This window comes from Thermobia domestica, chromosome 2 (assembly GCF_964235325.1).
Source record: "Thermobia domestica chromosome 2, izTheDome1.hap1.1, whole genome shotgun sequence".
Classification (NCBI taxonomy): Eukaryota; Metazoa; Arthropoda; class Insecta; order Zygentoma; family Lepismatidae; genus Thermobia; species Thermobia domestica.
Genome location: NC_137455.1, coordinates 275,093,259 through 275,108,561, shown reverse-complemented (window position 1 = coordinate 275,108,561; position 15,303 = coordinate 275,093,259). Strand labels below are relative to the sequence as shown.

The 15,303-nt window shown below is 34.1% G+C and overlaps 1 protein-coding gene across 1 annotated transcript in view; it reads left to right on the top strand.

Moving 5' to 3' along the window:
* The window catches only part of LOC145678504 (uncharacterized), a 278,047-nt gene extending 263,045 nt beyond the window's left edge, over window positions 1-15,002 (top strand). The window contains exons 15-18 of the mRNA XM_081748724.1: window positions 1,528-1,687; window positions 4,264-4,420; window positions 9,909-10,078; window positions 11,216-15,002. Coding sequence (XP_081604850.1) covers window positions 1,528-1,687; window positions 4,264-4,420; window positions 9,909-10,078; window positions 11,216-11,363 — 635 coding nt within the window. The 3' untranslated portion in view covers window positions 11,364-15,002. The remainder of the gene's footprint in view (window positions 1-1,527; window positions 1,688-4,263; window positions 4,421-9,908; window positions 10,079-11,215) is intronic.
* Window positions 15,003-15,303: the final 301 nt, after the last annotated feature.

Genomic DNA, 15,303 nt, shown 5'->3' with positions numbered 1-15,303 from the left:
TATAAATTTTTTTACTCAGTAGTATACATAAGCTCCATTTCTCACAGAATCTAATGGATTTTGCTTATCTCACAAGTCACCCCACTGAAACGAAAATGTCTTTTCCCTCCACCCAAAATCGTTTACCAAAGGACCCAACCTACACATCCTCATTACAAGATCTAGTCTTTTGGAAATCTGTACTTACACCAAAGAAATACAGAAACCTTGCTGCAAAACTTGTTCTATTTTGATACTAGTTTAGCCTTCTAACTCCCAATCACGAAGATAACACATTTTCTACCATTCCAATGGTTGTGATTCTTCTAATTAAATATTTAAATGCACCAAATCTTTAACCTTCCATGTTTGCGAAATTCTTAACTCCTTTTTCGGTTTGAGTCAATAATTACTGATATTCCTTTAATACTCCCTATCTACCAATCCCAAAACACGCAACCCATCACAAAAGAAATTAGATCACTCGTTTCGCGTAAGTATAGTTAAAATCCATAAGCCAGACTCTTCCGTCTCTCTCAGAAAGAGACCACCATCCTATTTACGAACCAACCCCCAGATATTGACCGTTTTCCATACATCTGTTTTTGTCAATCATCAATGTTCTCCCTGATCTTGTTAATGTCCTCTTTATTAGTCTTCACCTGTCCAGTACTCTCTCTTTGTCCACCTCATCATATTAATTCTGTCTTTCTCAACCTGGAACACACGCTATTTTCGATCTTACAACATTATCACGTGTTTGTGTTCCAAGACTATGTTTACCTGGACGCTTCATACAAACTACTATTGTATTCTTGAATGTTTTTTTTCTTCCTATTTATTCTCCCCCCTATCTGAAACGTTTAGCAAAATTGCTTACACTTAAGCAATTTCGCTAAACATTTCAGATAGGGGAGAAAATAAATAGGAAGAAAAAAAACATTCAAGAATACAATAGTAGTTTCTATGAAGCGTCCAGGTGAACAGTCTTGGAATACAAACATACATATATATATATATATATATATATATATATATATATATATATATATATTAAACAGTACCTACATGGCAACTACTCTTACTTTTTCTTATAATGTCCATCTACAATGAGACACTTATCTCATTGATATATTAAGCCCCAATATCTGCTTTGTAGTCTTTGGTTTTGCTGCCACCAGCAGATTTCTAGTTTCACTTTTGCGTTAACCGTGAAACATTTACCCACTAAGAGAAGATTTCAGAGTACTAAACAGGTGAAAATCACTTGGGACTGACAGAGTTGTTAAAAATAGTTGCCACTTAAATTCCGCAAGACGCTCTTAATTCGCATAACCAGAGGAGGGTCTGACAATGGCGTGATGGAACAACACGCCTCTGTCAGTTTCGCTACGCGAATCTTAAAAATTGCCTCAGCGTAATGATAATGTAAAATATATCTTGTATGAATTTTCTTCAAATAATTTTCTTTCATTGCTTTGAAAAATAGTGGAGATAAAAACAAGGTGACGTGCAAAACATTTTAAAATACTTATTATTGTATTTCAGAAGTAGTTACTGGAGTTGAAGCTTCTGAGGTGGTAACATCAAATAACGATGAAGATACTGACGATGAAGATTTTTCCGTCATTAGTGAAGAAGAAGTACAACTCGCACAATGTAGTCCGTATGTTCCTAATCTCGATGTATTGGAACGTTGGAGATCTTGGTAAGTACAACCTGTTTTATAGCTGTATGTGATTGCAAAATGCTTCTATTAATTAACTTCAATGTTCATTATAATACGATTGGTCAGTTTCTTGTCTGGATAATTATTTGTAAATTTAGTTTGTTTCGTGTGTACTTAACATATATATATATAAATAAATTTCCAATTACAATTGTCTAAATTCTTTTTTAGCCATGGTATTCTATTTTGCAATCAAATTATTAGGTAAATAATGCTAAGGAAATAATAATTGGCTAATATTTCCAAATTTGTTAACGTTGTGTTAATCAGATTATCTCTATAATAGAGTCATAAAGTCACATGCCTTCCCAATTAATACGAAGAAAAAAAATGTTTAAAAAAAGCAGAGAACAGTCAATTTCAAGTCATGTAGGATAAGTTTAAGGCTTCGAGCACTCACGGAAGACTCAGTAAATTCTGTCCCCGCTAGACTTTGCAAAACTACATGTATATTTTGGAACTTCCTCGTAGGTATATGGTTAGGAAAGGGAGGATACTAGGGTTCAGTTTTCCGTAGGAGCACATAAATTAAGATTTCACCTTAAATAGTAAATCTACATCTTAGTGCTGAAAATCAATGATTGAATGAATTACTCATTTGATTTAGAAACGATCGAAATGAAATGCATACTTGAATTTCAATACATCAGGAAAATATTATCATATACCTATTTTAGAAGTTAATAAAAATTATAAATATACGAGAAATCAAGCTAGTTAACTTATCACCGGTCTCGGTTTTTCGTATCTGTTTCAAATTATCCTGTTAATAGGTACGTATGTTAATGGATATGTAACTGAATTATTTAAATTAGGAAATAAATTGAGCAGTATTGGCAATCTAGTTCTCTTCCACTTCTTGCATTGTTTGTGCTGAGTAAAATATTAGAATTAAGTTCAATAATTCTGTAAGACATACTGAATTTATGGATATGCAATGATAAATTCGATATTACTATTATTATTATTATTATTATTATTATTATTATTATTATTATTATTATTATTATTATTATTATTATTATTATTATTATTATTATTATTGGTAATATTTGTGTCTCACATCAAAATTTAAAGAATGCTTTCAAAGTGAAAAATCACTGGAAACCCCTAAGTCGGGCTGGGGGAGAGGCAATACTGGTTTCGCCACCACTATCGATGTAACTTCCCTCTTATAGAACTCCGGAGCCGCCACTGGTGATAATGTTGATTTATTAGAAAGAAAGAAATGGCATATACACTATAACTATACAGGGTGTCCATAACCTCTTGAGTCAGATTTATGTAGGTGATATTGGTGTCCAACATACGCATTTTGAGATAGGAAACCGAAGGTCGAAAATAATTCAAACGCCACGCCACGCATCAATCTGTGGGAACAAGTACGTTTCAATAACAAATGTGTTTATGAAGCCGATGTAACCTGCTTTATTGTGTATAACACTACATCTGACTACGTAAGGTTTAGTACAAACACACTACTGCTGCACTGTACGCACCAAAAACACACAATAATTGTACAGAGTGATGACTACCAAACTCGATGTGTAGGTCAGCGCATAGGGAAATTTTGCCTCCCTCGCTCAAATATCCCTGGCATCTCTTGCACAATCAAGCAGGCAGCTAGGACTCTTGCAAACAAGTCCTCCTCAGATTCTATAGTATTGGCGATTCATACACCAAGGACCTACCTTCCTTCATGATGTACTGCCCGAACTATTGGAAACTTATCTCTAGATGTCCAAGCGGGAATGTGGGTGCAACATGAACGATGCACCTTTCTACTTTGATGTGGATGTTCGCCATTGTTTGGATACAACCTTCCCTAATTGTTGGATTGAAAGACAAGGTTCCATCCGGTGGCCAGCGCGCTCCCAGGATCTCAATCCTCTCGACATTTTCCTTTGAGGACACATCAAGTCCTTGGTGTATGAATCGTCAGTAGAATCCTAGGAGGACTTGCAAGAGTCCTAGCTGCCTGCTTGATTGTGCAAGAGATACCAGGGATATTTGGGCGAGGGAGGCAAAATTTCCGTAGGCGTTGTGCTTGATGGGAAGGAGCCGTTTTAATTAGCTAGCCAATGGCGTGGACTGGTGATAAGTGGCAAGCGTACAGCAATGGAGGAGGAAAAGTGGAAACATGTAACATGCTTATTTTAAATGCTTAAATGTAACTTGTGCCAATGTGTTTTCAGAAGTGATCAATGAATAAAAGGAACAATTTTAAAAATGTCAGGGAATATGTTTTCCACAACAGCTACAAAATGCGAAACTTTATTTGGAAAATCCGACAAAACGCGAAATATGAAAAACGAAACGCGAAATTTTCAAATTCTTAGTGCGAAAAACTCGTGCCCCTAGTCATATTCATACATCTAATAATAAATGGGAAAAGACCATAGTCGTGTCTTTTTAGTGTCCAAACACATGGCTACTTAAATTACTTAAATACTAAGATAGAATTAGCTCTGTTATAGTAAAAGTGCACTATTTTTTGTTTTTCTCTCTTTATGTTATATTTTCGTATGTTTTAACGTGAACATTTCTGTTTTTAGTGAAATCCAAAGTGGTGTAATATTGACACTTGCAGACCTTGCTGCTAAAGACAGATCTGAACTGGTTTGGGTTAGAGCTGGTAGTATCTATTCTGTTCCTGTGTTGGTCGATACGAATTTTGCCGATGTATTATGGGAATTTACAACAGAGCCAAAGGTAATTCTAGTTTTCAAATGAAAGTAATTTCTACAATAGTATTAACGTTTAACGAAAAAAAAAAAAGTTCAAAGACCAGACATATATCAATCGATAGATCCCACTAAGTACAACAAAATAATCTTCCATCAAAAGATGAGGAATTTGTGGGTTTCGAGAAAATTGAAGAAAACAAATTATTTCGTAAACCTAAAAGTTGACTCAACCTATTAAAGTGAAACTGCTACTGAAGTACACCCTCATGAAGCTCTTCATTATGACACTAGCAAGATGACAGTACGTAGTGTAGTTAAGGACATATAGCCTAAAGTTGTGATTGATTCTTACTTTTTTTTAAATTTCTTTTTAACTAATACATGGTCCAAAGTTAGATATACATCGTTTGATAGGTCACATCAAGCTTAACAAAATGTGACATACTAAACCCCTTTGCGTTCCAGTGACATCCATGTGGATGCAAGGCACGAGTTAGTTCTACTATTTCTCCTTAGGTGACAGCACCTTACTGACAGAAAAGAAAAAAAAGTTTTGTTTCAGTAGATAGCAAGCCCAAGAGTGCATTCAATTAGGACACATGTATGGTTGTTTTGACGATAAACAATTAGCAACTTCAAGACGGTATTTCGAGATAGGAAAAAAGAAAAAACTTTGTCTTTGATCTCCGGTCAGTGTTGCCAACCTGAGACATCATAAAATTCCTTCAGGACATCAGAATTTCCCTTTTTTTAGTTCAAATGTTCCACAATGCAAATATTTTTTATCAGTAATTTGAATGTTCTCCTCGCGCGTGCAGAATAGCTATGCCCTGTATAACGGTCTAGTCAGTCTTTTAACAGTAAATGAAAACCTGGTATTAGAACACGCATAGGAAAATGACACATGGAATACAAGGGGTTAAGTGTAAATTCTGATATGTAATTTCAAGGAAATCGACAAATACGAACTTTTATGGCATCAAAAAGTATGTTATTCGTTGCCAATAATAATTGCTAGTTCTGCTGAAACAGATTATTTATAACTATTATTTATGTATTCTATACTTAAAAAATCTGTAAAATATCAGATCGTGTCGTCTTCTGATAGTAATACAGACACTCCTAGTAGTGACAAACACATTCCTAACAGTCACGAACATACCATTTTAATATCTTGGAGCAATTATATTTTCGCTAATGTTCGTGCACCTTTTCCAAAACTAGAAACCATGGATAAAAATTTACAAAATAATCAGAATTTCATAATGTAGGTAGTTAGAATTCCATAATTATAACATTTTGATTGATTCAAAAGTACACAGCTCAGAATGCAATTAAAAATATAATAAGAAGCGGTTTACGCAATGCAATATATTATTACACTATCTGCAGCATAACACAGAAGAACAGAAATAAATATATAACATAGAACATATAAACTTTAAATAATATTAATAACTTACCACTTGAGAGGTAGCATCTCATAGAGAAAGGTATCGTAACGGAAACTAGTAGTAACACATGGAATATTCAGAATTTATTTCATCTGGTGGCTGCTCACAAAAATTAATACCTTTTCGTATAAAAGAAAAGAAATTAGATGCTTTACAGCGTATTTTTCACCAGTTATCCTAATTTTGGGGCTGTACTGTAGAAATATGAATTTATTTTTAATTTTTGATTCAGGAGTACTGACGACGTCGGCTTCTAAGAAGCAAATGTATTTTCTTAAAAAAAAATGAAGCTTAAGGCACCTAATATGTTTAAAAGCAAAGGAAGATCATGTATTTGTGAAACCGTTGCACAATAAGTACTGGATATTCTATAGTGTTACTAACGTTTAACGAAAAAAATATCCAAAGATAAAAACATAACAATTGGTAGATTTCTTTGAGTTAAACAAAGTGAGAGAAATGGAATAAAATTATTTAATTTAACGTCTCACGATTATGCCTATTAGGCTAAGGCAGACGGATAATTAAGGGAAGTGAATGATGACGGAAGAATCGGTGGAAAATAAGAATGTGGGAGGAAACGGGAGTGCCCCAAGAAAACCCTCAGACACGATGTTGTCCACCACAAATTTACTTGGCCGGGGATCGAACCAGGAAGCCCGCGTACCTGAGGTAAGCGCTCTACCACTGAGCCACAGTGCCCCCAACCAAATGACAGGAGTGAATGTAAATTTACGTGTATATTTTCGAGAAAATCGATAATAACAATTTTCTTTTTCGTTAACATAGGAAATGTGTGCTGTACTATCACCACGCCACCTAAGAGGAAATTGACATATTTCAGTACACTAATCAGGCTTTTCATTATGACTAACAGCAAGACACTACACATTATGTTTAACCCAAAATTATCATTAACTCTTAAACTTTAATTTTAGTTTAGGATTAGGAATTAGATTTCTGGGCTTGCAACATCTATGGCCATTTAACCCGTCACACATATGAGGGATGACGTCCCTCGGCGATCACACTTTCCTTGGAATTGAGGAAGAAAAAAGGAATGGGGAAGGAAAAAAGTGGTGTGGGAACATTATTCTAGGTACCGTCCCGGCATTTGCCTGATGGGAATGAAGAAAATCCAGGAAAAACCTCATTCAGGATGGTTGGCCTGAGAAAGCTTTTACAGCTTTTTGATCGAGTGTCCCCACTGGGAATTTAATTTTAGTTTAACTAATATATTTTCGGTAGGTAGGGCATATATCAATCGATACATCACATTGAACTGATGAAAATGACATAACTAATAGTAGATTCTGATTCATAGTTTATGAGAAAACCGATAAAAAAAATAAAAAAAACTAATTCTAACTGGCGTTAAAAATTATATCATTCGTTGTCACTCTAATACAAAAGATAATTTTAATTCTGCTGGAATAGAGTATTTATTTATTTATGTACTCAATGTAAAAAATATATACTGTTACGTAACGGATTGTATATATGTGTATACAGAACAAGTCAAAATGATTTACCCAATTTCAGAAATTTACTTTGTGAAATCTAATAAACATATATTATTGTCAAACATGCGCTTCGAAAGATTAACTTTCCAAGTTTAGTTCCCACTTTCAACGGCTAAGAGTCAGCAGCGTGCTGCAAAAGGTTTTGGCAGGAGATAGACTGTCGGTTTGATGTGCGCCATGGTACGCGAGGTGCTCACATAGAACACTTGTGATATGTTTGAAGAAAACTTTTTCTTAGCACATGTCTCATAATATCATATGTTATTAGATTTTCGAGATTAAATTTCTGAAATCGGTCCATCATTTTGACTTATCTTGTATAATATATAATTTATCCTAACAGTGATCCACAAGATACTAGTAGTAATACTTGTAATTTATATAGTAATATGCACTGATTAGCCAAAACATTATGACCATTTACCTGATATCTGGTATTTCCATCGTTGGTTCGCAGGACAGCAGCATTAGACATGTCACATCACATTGTACACACATTTAATTCTTGTAAATTCCGCGAAGGGAGTCGATGCGCTCGGATCTGGCGTTCAGTGACATCCCAAGGGTGCTCAATTGGGTCAAGATCGGGTGAATTTTTCAGGCTATCGCAGCAGTTGAAATTCACCAATGTACTCTACGAAGCACTGCAGCAAAACATTGGGATTGTGACAAGGAGCGTTGTCCTGCTGAAACATGCCATTGCTAGCCGGAAATACTGCGGACAAGAATCTGATAGGAGCTCTCATAGTACCCTCCAACATACAGTACCGTGCCCATGGGTGGCCATGTGAAGGTTTCCCAAATCATAATGGAACCATTACCGGCCGGTTGTCATCCTATCATCCACGTCTCGAGCAGCTGTTCCTCCGGAAGATGACAGATTCTGATCCGGCCATAGATGTATAAAGACAGTATCTTCATTTACTGGATCATGCAACATCATGCAATTGCTCGGCGGTCTAATGACGATGGGCACGTGCTGATTTTAGTCGTTATCGTTGGTGACGTACGGTTAACATTGGTACACGTGTAATACGTCGGCTGTAAAGGTCCATATCTAACACTTGTTAAACTCTGCTGATAATTGTGCCACAGTTTGCACCTTAGTCTGTTCTATAAACCACGACAGTCGATGATGTCCGACATATTTAATGAGATGTGACCGCCCCATGTCATGTGATTTGGTGGTGGTTTCACCCACCCTTAGAAAACAATAACCACGACAGGTGACGAACACGCGACAAGTCACTCTGTTACCGAGATGCTTGTTCCCAGCCTTCTGAGCATCATACTCTGGCCCCTATCCAGCTCTGATATATCACTGCCCTTCCTCACTCTGCGCACAAGCATTACATTGACTAATCGAATGAGATCTCTCTCACCGTCTGGCAAGTGGTTCTGCTGTTTCCTTTGCTTTGTATCTAAACCTAACAACTTCGTTCAAAAAGTAGTAGTTGGGCATAATGATTTGACCGGTCAGATATATTTTCTCGAAATCATCGTTTTCTTCCACATATGACTTACAAGCAACAATGCTTGATGTGTTTATGAATACTTAATACATATTCTCCATCTAAACGGTAGAAAGAAGTTTGTCACAGGTAGAAACTGCGCCGATTTTTATCAGAGAGAGCTTATAATATTTAAAGGACATCAAACATTTATTGATTTATTATAGTATAAATTAGAGTGATTTGTTATGCAGAAGCCTGCCATTTATTTTAATTATATAGTTGATTTATTTTTCTATTTATTTTTATTATCTTCAAGTAAGTTTACTTCTTGGCTCTGAATCTAGAATTCCATCACACGTTTCAAATAATATGAATATGGATTTATTGTATAATAATAGTGTTTCAGTTTCCAGAATTTAAATTTGTGAAAATGCAATTACGGTAATGATGCGAAATACCGTATGATTTTCAATAAGAAAGTTTTGGTAATGTTTTATTCGGCAAAGGCAAGTAACAATTAGCTCCTGTTTAGAGTACTTTTATTTTTTCTTGGCACGCTTCCAGCCTAAGGATTTATCTGTCTGCAACGCATTGTTGCCACACCACGGTTAAGTTGACAGTTATAATACGCTAAGAAGCACAGCAAAACGCGATACCACTCAGAAATCACTGTAACACACTTGTTCGCGTGCGGCAGCTGAGCACTTCAAATACCTGCCAAACACCAACGACCTCATTTGATGGGCTGGTTGGCAACTAACGTCACCTACACGACAAAGCCAATAAGGCGTCTATTGGATTAAAACGTTCACGTGAGTGCTAGCAGAAAATACTTTAAAAGCCAACCAAGTGCACTGGCGGGAAGTGTGCCAAGATAAAACAAACATACTCTAATAAAGTTCATTTATTGTGAAATTTTTGCTCTAATTCTGAGAACGTTACCGAGACATTACAAATTGAGAATTTGTAGATATAGGTGAATTCTTTTGATATTTAAATATATGCATTCCGCATTTGTTTAATTAAATGTTAATGTTAAACAGTTTTGACTCATTATAATTATATTTATGTTTACTTTACAGAGCATAGCATTTGCGATTATATACAAAAAGGATACTGACGTTCCAACTCTTCATTCGAAGGTTCTTGTACCTACCACAAGAGTTAATTCGCATATTCACCCTATTCGAGGAAAGATTAAGGTGTTTCGAAGTGGACTGTATATTCTAATGTTCGACAATAGTTTCTCCAAGTAAGTGCTAACAAAAGTATAAAACCCCATTCAAAAAAAAAAAAAAAAAAAAAAAACTAAGTAAATTAGAATAATTGATAATTCTGCGAATTACCCAAGAAATGTTTACAGGATGTTTAACATGCTCAAATATTGAAACTCGTTTATTGAGGACACACGTAGCTTTCCACCTTGTACTTCAGTTTCTTGACGTCAAATTAACGAGATGAGAACTGCAGCTAAGAAGACTATGTACATGATACCCTGCTCAATTTACCCGCCACGAACAAGAAACCAAGTAGTGGTTCGAATTTCACTTCAAACAATAAGTCCCTTCTCATATGGGCTTGATGCTTAAGAGGGACAAAAAGATCATATGAAATTAGTCAGTCCAGCTAGCAAGAAGGTAGTAAAATAACAAGATTCCAGAATTTGTTTAGTTTATATGGTAGTAGTCCAGCAGATATTGAGAACTGAATTGGGCGAAAACAATAATTTACCCACGAAAAGAATAATCAAGTTTGCAGGAAAGGTGGAAAATAAAAATTTGAAACCGTAATGAAAAAAGCAAAAAGGCTAATGCTCACCGCAAAAGATATATAGTAGAGTTTTCTTCTACATGTAACAAGTAGCGCTTTTGGAAATATCCTCTTCCTTCTTTGGCTTGTTTAAAATTCAAAAAGAATTTTTGTTTTACCCTTCCAAATTCTGCTTCATGTTTTAAATCCTTTTTGAATTTTAAGCAAGCCGACGAAGGAAGAAGTTTTTTCCCAAAGCGCTACTTGTTACATGTAGAGGAAAACTCTGCTATATATCTTTTGCGGTGAGTATTAGCCTTTTGCTTTTCTCATTAAATATCATCACCGCTCGCAGTGCTGTGATATTGAAACTGTAATGTTTTATTAAATGTAACTTTTGTTCTTTCGAAATTTTTGAATATATCTTTATTATCTCAATATTTTTTTTCTCTATTATTAATGTGTTACTGATTTTGCAATAGATCATTTTAATTCTGAAACATTAATCATGCCAAGAAATTAAGATATAGAATTGTTTCTTTATTAAATTTTACACGTTGTTTATTGGTCAATGTACTAATAATGCACATTTATATATTTACTTTTAGTTCATTAATTTCATTGTATAATTTTGTTCCAGGTTTACAGGTAAAAAGGTATCATTTTCTCTTAGAACTGAGCAGCGACGGAGTATAGACAGAAGTAACAGGTCATCAGTGGAACCAGACACTTCGCCAAGTAAAGCAGAAGGTAACACAGATATTGACCGAAAGGCAGATGAAGGCTGAAGAAGACTGCCATATGGACGAAGAGGCACAGCATTCGATTCGTACAACGAGACCAAAAAGCACGTTGAGCAGGATATTGCATTAGGCTGTATGCTAGTGGTGAGGCTTGACAGTCAATACAGATTCGTATGGAAAGGAAAGCTGGAACAGATGCTAGTGGTGGTCATGGTTTGCATGTTACTCAGATGCTTACGCATTTGAGAACAAATGACGGCGACTCCATCTGCGCTTTTAAGTATACGTTTCATTTATATTAATTACTACTGTAAATAAAGATCTATTTTAAAACTTGAGTTCTATGTATTAATGAGAGTAAACTAAATATATGTATGTTGGAAGTACCCAAAAGCACGAGAAGAATCGATCAAAGCAATTGAAAGAATTATGAATCAGTTTAATTAGCGATACATAGATTGGTTTGACAGATAGTGAAATATTTTTAATGTACAGTTTATTGAAAACATTAACTTACTTTTAATAACTTGCGCATTAAGGATATTTCCCTGCCTCTCAAATCAGCGCTATCGCGCATATATATTCGGACTTTTAAAAATACAATTATAATTTCAAGTCATATTCATGAATTCCCACTCAGTATTAGATTGTATAAATTGTGTTCATTTTTAAAGCATTGAAGTATCTCATGTGAAGGAAGATTTTTCACATGTCCTTTATTACTCTTCTCTTGTTTTATTTATTGTTGTGTCTGCTGTTCTCTGAAGGCTGTGTTATAAAAGTGGAATTGTAAGAGTTTAAGAGACAATGTGGGCTGTGATAATTACTTGTAGAAAGTTGTTCATTGACTGCTAAAAATGTTTGTTCTGTTTTGTATTGTTCATTAAGTCCCAAGTACTTCATTAAGTTATAAGATTTTTCTTTCTTTTTTTATTTTTTAAATCAACTGTAATTGTATGATTGTTACTATCTTCTCGGAGATAGTACCTAAAGATTTTTTTTTAAAGGACAAAACACATGTGTAGCTTTTTCTTTTAAAATATCGGATTCAATCTCCACTGATGTTTATATAACAATTTCTGTTTTTAATATCTTTCTTAATATGTTATGAATTTGTTTATGAATAGTTAATATTGTCATGAGATATTATTAGCTTTAAGCGTAAGATTCTAAATGAAAGTACGCTATAAATAAGTCATTACTTTTAAAGTTGCATTGACTTTTCTTTTGCGGATACTTTGATTTACTGGGGACATCTACTAAATGATCTCTGGTATTATGTGTGATTGCATTTGAATGTATATCTATATTCTTTAATTTACGTTACCTATATAATTAGTAAGGAAATATTTATTCATGGATATTGTGCTCTGATGGCTGCATTTGTTTGAAGAGAAAATGTTGAAGTACTTTGTTATTAGCAGCGTTTTTCATATATATGGATGTCAAAACGAGAATCTTAGTTCATGGAATTTTTTGTTGCGCTGTGCTGATTTAATGATTTGATTAGTTCATAATTTTAATTCAACCCTTTGTTTCATTATTGATATAATTAATACATTGTACATTTAATAGTTTTGTCGGCACAGCAAGGAGTGAAATAAATTAAATAATATTTAATTGTATGATGTTGTATTAGTATTGAAAACGTTATATTATTATTGTAAGTCTAAGTTTTGGCTCGTATGGAATTGGTCTGTATCTTTCGATTCAGCTGTGCTTCAAACATCACGTCCGAAATAATGATATATTATGCTCAGTTAAAACAAACCACGAATTTTTTAATTCAATGTAGAACAATGTGCTTGATAAATATAAAAGTTGTAAGAGTTGAAACGAAAAGTAAAACTGGATCTATGCCATAATATGTGTGTGATAAATAGCAAGATAATGGCATTAAAGTTGTTTATAAGAATAGTTGTTTGGAGTGAGTTACCACCCTTGAGATTTTTATTGAATACTCAGGTTGCAAGTGTTCTGATGAGTGTAGTGGGAAATGTGATTCAGTTTCTCGCTGTCATATGTTCTGAATCAAGTTTCAGATAATTTTCTTTTCATTTAGTATTTAAAATGCATTTTATTATTCGCAACCTTTAAAATTAATGTAATCATTTGCTATTACTCTGTTGACTTAAATAATCTTGTGTCAATGATAATTCAGTCTACGATAAGATTATTTAAATATTGATATTGGTAATGAAGTTAGTGAATACTAATTATGCATAAAATATGCCCGTTATCAAATTGAAGAAAACATGTTTAATATTAAATATGTTGATTTGTTTCAGTTCAATTTAAGATTATATTTTTTGTTAATTTACTACTGAAATTTAAGGCTAGTCTGTAAAGTGGAAAAAAGACCAAAGCATAAAATAAATTTTTAACTTTTGTTACTCTAGTTAGATTTTTGTTGTGTAACTTAGAAGATAGTTTGTCTTTTTCAGAATTATTCTGGTTATTAATAGTCTAACATACAATAATACCTAAATATTGTTAGAAATGGATGGCCAGATTTAAAAAGTCACTGCGCGTCTCAATATACTGTGCTCCGTAAATAAGATTAATTCCTTATTCCACTGCTGCTACTAGAAATTATGAACTACTTACTAGCTTTAAAAACAACCTATAACTTATAGAAAATGATCGTTTGTGGATTTAAAAGAGGAGCTACCGAAGCACAAGCACAATTCATAGCTTAAATTTTTAAACGAAGCTCATTGTAAACCTTATTTAACTCTTTCGTTGCGAAAGTCGGCTTTAGTTGATCTGAGAATTTTTGCCTTTCGCTGCTGAAATCGACTTTAATCCACAACATTTACTTTTGTTTATACTTCGTTACAATATTCGATTTCAGTCGCTCATTGTGTACGGAACATGTGGTAGTGATAATGCGTTGCATTGTGCTGCCAACTGGCAGCGATTTCTTGAAACAGCAATTAAGCACAAATAAATACGAATTTTGTTGTGATTGTTTGCTGATTTGAGGATAGCCAAGTACAATGCCGGACAACAGTAAGACAATCAGCGACAGTCAAATAGCCACATTTTTGCCTGATTCAGATGTGTCAGGTGATGAGAGTAAATTTCATTGTTTGGCTGCTTAATTGTCCCTTTTCCAGGAATCACCCGAAAATTTAATTCCGCAGCGAAAGGGTTAATATTATATGTATTGTTAAAAAAAATGCGTAATATATTAAATATTAATTAAATGAATATTTAGAACAAGGTATATCATGAGTCATCTTTTCGCTTCAAAATATTAACTTGATATTTTCCTATCTTTTACGCAAAAGAGATTGTACTGAGACACTACCACTCTTACATGCGAAAAACAATGGACAGAAATACATGAACACGTAAAAAATCTCTTATTTGCAAATATTCTATATTTTCAAATGTTTCAAATTACACTCACAGAATAATCCGTATTTTTATAATATCTGTATCAATTCATTTCTAAACTTACTGGACAGAAATTAAGATATCTCTAAAGTATGCAATATGAAGTGAGACCCTCGTCAAACCAAATAACGACAACAATCTGGTTATGGACTCCACGAAGTTTTGGACATAGTCGAAGTCAATCGTCACTCACTCGTCTATCAAGAAAGCAAATTGATCAGATTTCACAGATGGCACCTCTGGCAGTTTTAAGGAATTCTGCAGATTTCCAGTGGTGTTTAAATTTGGTTATCGAATAGAAGTAAAAAAAAAAAAAAAAAAGTACTTCTTTCAACTCACGTTGTCTACCTCAACACGGAACTAGTGTCGCAGAACGCCCAAAACTCCATTGTTCCAAGTTTTAAGAGATGGTTTCTCAATCTCGTTGGAAGATATACCTCCTGAATGACATCTTAGCAAACATAAATATTATCACTACTAAACTGTTGATCTTCGTCATATATCCGGTATGAATGTTTTAGTCCTTTAGTAAAGCGTCTTAATAGAGGCAAAGATAACAATGGGACCAATTGGTAACAAAAGT